This window comes from Cynara cardunculus, assembly GCF_001531365.2.
Source record: "Cynara cardunculus var. scolymus isolate 2C chromosome LG 5, CcrdV1, whole genome shotgun sequence".
In the NCBI taxonomy this organism is placed as follows: domain Eukaryota; kingdom Viridiplantae; phylum Streptophyta; class Magnoliopsida; order Asterales; family Asteraceae; genus Cynara; species Cynara cardunculus.
This window is the reverse complement of record NC_037532.1, coordinates 4,927,229-4,932,730: the sequence shown is the minus strand read 5'-3', so window position 1 is coordinate 4,932,730 and position 5,502 is coordinate 4,927,229. Positions and strand designations below refer to the sequence as shown.

The 5,502-nt window shown below is 35.0% G+C and overlaps 1 protein-coding gene across 1 annotated transcript; it reads left to right on the top strand.

Annotated features, from left to right (window-relative positions):
* Positions 1-1,308: 1,308 nt before the first annotated feature.
* Positions 1,309-5,227, top strand: LOC112512027 (serine/arginine-rich splicing factor SR45a-like). Its single transcript, XM_025117811.1, has 7 exons — positions 1,309-1,447; positions 2,387-2,409; positions 2,512-2,586; positions 2,697-2,808; positions 3,226-3,375; positions 3,786-3,849; positions 4,428-5,227. Exons 2-7 carry the CDS (start codon positions 2,387-2,389, stop codon positions 5,024-5,026), a joined length of 1,023 nt encoding a protein of 340 aa, XP_024973579.1. The 5' UTR covers positions 1,309-1,447; the 3' UTR covers positions 5,027-5,227.
* The last annotated feature ends 275 nt before the right edge of the window (positions 5,228-5,502 follow it).

Here is a 5,502-nt window from a genome sequence, read left to right as displayed (position 1 = left end):
CAATGTATAATGTATAATTAATATTAGTTAATAATTTATATTAACAAAAATCTATTAATAATTTATATTCATTAACAATTAATATTTATTAATATTATAAATAATAATAAGAATTACTATTAATGCGGTTTTGACAAAGTGACAATAAGTTACCAAAAACGATATTCAAGTAAAGTTTCGACAAGTTTGTTTATAAGTTAATTTATAAGATATCTATGTGTATTTAAACATGTACCTAAAAAATAAGATAACTTAGTATTATCAAACAATGTTTTATGAAATACGCTTAAATGATATATTTATAAAAAAATAATATTTTATTAAACATATAAAGTATTTTAATAATATAATTAATACTGAATTTTGTTATTATAATTACTTTAAAAAGTTTTAATTTTTTATAATCTATATTACCTTATAAACCAGATTTTTCAAAAGTCTTAAAAACAATTTTTAATACACAAAGTACTATATGTTTATGCATAAAGTCTTAAAAACAATTCATAATGTATTAAGTACTACTACTTTATACATTTAGTTTTAAAATCTCTAAACTACAATTAAAATAACATATAGTGCAAGTTACCATTGCACATTATTACCTTTTTTTTTCATGTTCCCAAGATACTTTTGACACCTTTCACTCATGCTTGATTGTCTTCACCCTTTCATACCTCTATGTTTTCTCTTCATCCCCAAAGGTGAGAATCAAACTAATATTCATTATGAGTTATTAAAAGTTATCTCATTCATCTCTCATTCAATTGCTCTATAACTCTTGGTCTCGCTCTCAATCTCTTGATTCTTTGCTCTTGGTGTAAATCAAACACATTTATAGAGTTGTTTAAATATATCGGATTTTAAACTGTCATACAATTTTTTTCATCGATAGATTGTAATTGGAAACATAACTCTTATTTATTCAAATTGTATTGATATGTAAAGACCAAATGTAACTTATATCATCGTTAAATCTTCTATAATAAAACCAATAAAACTTCAAAATCGTTAAAATTCACAACTTCCACCATATTATACAGATATACAACTAGTACATAAAAATATATATATATATATATATATATATATATATATATATATATATATATACAGGAATAGAGAGATTTTAAATTCGTCAAAGGAATTCGAGTTGCGTATGGGAATTCTATTGTAATTGCAAATCTAAAAAAATTAAGCAGGTATAAATGTTTATTTCGCGTCCGCTCATTCCAGAACCTTCACTTTATTTTCGGACAATAAAAGCCTTCCACCTGGCCAGGGTGGTTCTCTGCTTTATGCATGAAATTCTGAAGTTTCTCGTTCCGAAACGATCCAGAGAGAATTGAAAGTGGGCTTTATCGATCGATTGATCGATCGATCGATCAAATTAATCGAATCCTTGTTCTCGCCTTTGTACTGATCTCGCTTTCATTGCGTAATTGTTAAGGTGAGTAGTTTGATTCCTAGATGGACATGTATATTGATTTTACGTTTGTTGAATCAATTATGTTATTGATTTGTCTAAGCTGAAGCTGAATCGCTGATTTTTCTCTAGTAAATAATTGATTGTTGATTATCCTATGTGATGTTCGTATATCTTACATGGTTAGACCTGGTTTTATTATCTTTTTGATTTTACTTTATCTTCGCACCAATTGTTTCTTGGATTACCTTTTGAAGATCATAAGAAGGTCTAGAGAAATTTATATGAACTTGATTCGTTATCTCGAATGATTTAAATGGTTAGACTGGCGGATTTGTTTAATCCAGAGAATCAACAGTAATTGATTACCTTTTGGGACCTGTCTTGTATTTTGGGCAAAGCGTCCCCACCCTTTTGCCAACTGACCTACGCCCGAGTCCAAACATGTTTGGTACATCTCACCTAGAGGCGTGGTATCGGGTCTGTGTGTGATTTAAGCTGACTACTAGAATACGACGCTTAAAAAGCTAGTCTATAGCAAGCAACAACATACAAATAGGGCAATAGTACTATAAAAACATATCAAGGTAATCGACTACTCTTGATGAACTTATAGATAATATCTTTGTATACAAGCCATAATCATGCTTAAGCCAATTTGGTATGGAGAGGTTCTTTGAAGATTTTAGCATTTTGGTGCGCTGTGCGTCGTGCTGTATTAGGATCAAGGCTCAGCACGTTTTTTCCTCATGAGGTTGTCAAGAGTTTTTTTTATTTGTACTTTATGATCAGTGGAATTCTTGGATACTATGTTCTGCTATGCTCTTCTGATGTTCTGTTGTCCGCAAGATTACGGATGTAATGCAATGTAATGGAAGTTTCCATATAGTTATTTATCTTTTTTTGTTGTTGTTGTGTAGTACTTGTTGCTAATTAAGTTGTTTGATTCCTTTGTTCCCACAGATGTCGTACTCCAGAAGGTCAAGGTATGTTGTTGTGTTTGATCTACAAATTATTATTAAGCCAATTGTGAGGTTATGGCGATCGATAATTCTTTTTGGCTCACGATTGATCGTCCTGCTCCTTAGGTACTCCCCTTCTTCACCACCACATAAGCGTTACGGAAGGTCTGTTACAAGGTCCAGGTCACGTTCTAGGAGTTGGTGAGTGTTATTTACAGTTTCTTAGCTTGAAGATTTAGCTCCTTATTACTTGATGAAGATGTTTGTTCACATTTTCTTAATTTGTTAACATCAAGTTGAATGGTATGCAGGAGCTATGATTCAAGTGACATAGAAAACCCAGGAAACAACCTGTATGTGACAGGTTTGTCGCCACGCATCTCAAAGAGGGATCTTGAGAAGCATTTCTCAGCAGAGGGAAGGGTATGTCTGAAATGTTGTTCGACTGTTTAAGGTCATGTTTGGCAACCATAAACTAACTTATTTTTCAGCTTTTGAAAAAGCTTCGTTTCATTTAAGCCATATCCAGGTCTTTTCTTCCACTTATGCCCTTAAGTTTTCCAATTAATTTTCAACGTGCCTTTGTAAGTCATTTTACGTTGTCATATAGCTTATCTGCTAATTTTTACCAAACATGACTAGTTTATCTGCTAGCTTATTGGCCGGTTATCAAACATAGGCTAATTGTGATGTGGGATAAAGAAATTGTGTGCCAGTGTCTTTGGTTGTAAAAAATTGATAGCGCTGATATTTGCAATTTAAAGCGAAGTTCTTCGGAATTAGATATTGCTTCAGAAAGTCGAATCATGCGATGATAATCATGATCATTTTTTTTTCTAGGTAGAAGATGTTCACCTTGTAGTTGATCCATGGACTCGAGAATCTCGTGGGTTTGGGTTTGTGACCATGTCGAATATCAAAGAGGCTGATCGCTGCATCAAGTACTTAGATGGGTCGGTTCTTGAGGGTCGTGTCATCTCTGTGGAGAAGGTAGTTTTTGCTTTTCTAACGTCGTATCATTTTATTGTTTTCTCACTCGATTGCTGATATAACCTTGATTCTCTCAAAAATTCCGATTGCCCTTTATAGTTATTTAAATTTGAAATTGAAATTGAAAGTTTGTTTCCCGGGTGAAGTGTTTTTTGGTAGCAGGTGGCTATTTGTAGCAGCTCTTCGTCAGAGTTCCAAAGCAAATCTCAGACTTTCAACCCAGAGGGTTGTATGCCCTGCATTTCTCTATTTTTCTTGCACTTATATTTGATATATGAAACTACCACCTTAATATTGATATATATATATATTTGACTTAATGTCATACACAAATGGTTTCCACAACATGGATGTCGATAGTTCTAATGCTTTTAGTCTTTGCAGCTTATACTTTTCTTTTGTTTATGCAGGCTAGGAGGCGGAGAGGTCGAACACCTACTCCAGGGAAGTATCTTGGGCCGAAGAAGGATCATGGTAAGTTGGTCTACTAGTTCGATTTGGATACTTCCCCTTTTAGTATAAGGGGTTGTTTATTGCCTGCTTACCGCCTCTTTTAGTCAGTCAGAGATGCTACTATTTACCAAAAAAAGCTCTTACCAGTCCATGATGCTGACCTAGTAAGCTGAGGGAGAGACTCTACTTGGTCAGTGATAGTGATAAGTGTTGACCCAGATAATATTCTTAGGGGCTGTTTGGTTGATTTTCCATTGAGTCTTGTATGGATTAATCTGTCTGTATAGATTGAGAAGTTTTTTTCATAGATGAAAGGTGCGTGCTTTTTAATTGAGAGGCATAAAGGTCCACCCTAAAAGCTTACTAAGCCATTTTTTAATATTATTAAGCCATTACCAAATTGTCTTGTATAGCTGATTGAATAAGCAGCCAGTCCCATTAAGTTTATAAGTGGTTAGTGATTATCCAATTTGTGTTGGTAAATGCCTCAACTTTCATATTGGGAATCGGAATGGAGGGCACATGATATATGTGATTTCCTATTACTTTGGATGTTTCCGCTTGAGTATCATTCAAAAACTCGTGGTCATTTGTTGCAGTTCGTGGACGATCATCCTCGAGAGATAGGAGCAGGTCTTACTCTCCATATTGTAGTAGCAGGCATCGAAGATCATTCTCACCATACGACAGCTGTGGGAGGTCTTACTCTCGTTCGAGCTCTCCCTACAGTAGATCTCCAGTTGGCAGGCATGACAGATTGTACACCCGAGAGGATCGCTCCTACAGGAGTCGATACTATAGGGATTACTCACCTGACTACAGACGTGATAGGTCTTATACTCCGGAAGATGGTTTGTACCGGAGGAGCCGTATGGATTACTCTCCTGGATATAGACGGTCTTACAGGAGCCGAAGCCGATACTACTCGAGGGATTACTCACCTGATGACAGACGTTATTACAGGAGCAGGCGTTATCGGTCTGTTTCCAGAAGCATTTCTTCTTCCCCACGGGGACGCTATAGGGGACACTCTCCTAGCGTCTCACCAGTTGGCTCAAGAAGAAGATCCTCGATAAGAGTCTCACCACGGACAAGGAGTTCCAGGAGGAGGAGCTACTCCCCAGTATCAAGTCGGAGCTATTCAAGGAGTGTGAGCGTTGGGTCTCGGACTCCTAGTTCGTCTTCAGTGTCTCGTTAAAGAAGGTAAGTTGTGCGTTTATTGATGTAGCTTAGAGTGTGTAGTAATTAATGTGTGATTGATCTCCGTGTTTGGATGGTAGCAGTGTTATGGTGGATGATTATGTTTTTTATGGGTGGTTTTCGATCTGGTGGACATGTAGGTTTTGGGTATTTCACAGTAATTCATGAGACTTAATAAAGAAACTGTGTAATATACTAATATATGGAATGCGTTCCTTGAGAAGCTTAAATTTGCTTTCTTTAGAGGGAGGGGGTGTTTCGGTATTTGTTTATTTAATAAATAAATGAATATAAACAATGATCTTGTTTACATGTATGAATATGTACAAGTTAATATGTAAGAAAGTACTTTATAAAATTCTTTTTTATGCTTTCAAAGTTTACTTTGATCTTCATTTGTTATGTTATTTTTGAATGAAATAATGCGTAACGGTGGTAGTTTTTTGCTGCTTTGATTGTGTTCTTTATGTTCGT

Coding starts and splice junctions, on each gene's coding strand:
- LOC112512027 (XM_025117811.1), top strand. CDS start 2,387: ATGTCGTACTCCAGAAGGTCAAG. Junction 2,587..2,696: donor AGGTCACGTTCTAGGAGTTG/GTGAGTGTTATT, acceptor AATGGTATGCAG/GAGCTATGATTCAAGTGACA. Junction 3,850..4,427: donor TGGGCCGAAGAAGGATCATG/GTAAGTTGGTCT, acceptor CATTTGTTGCAG/TTCGTGGACGATCATCCTCG.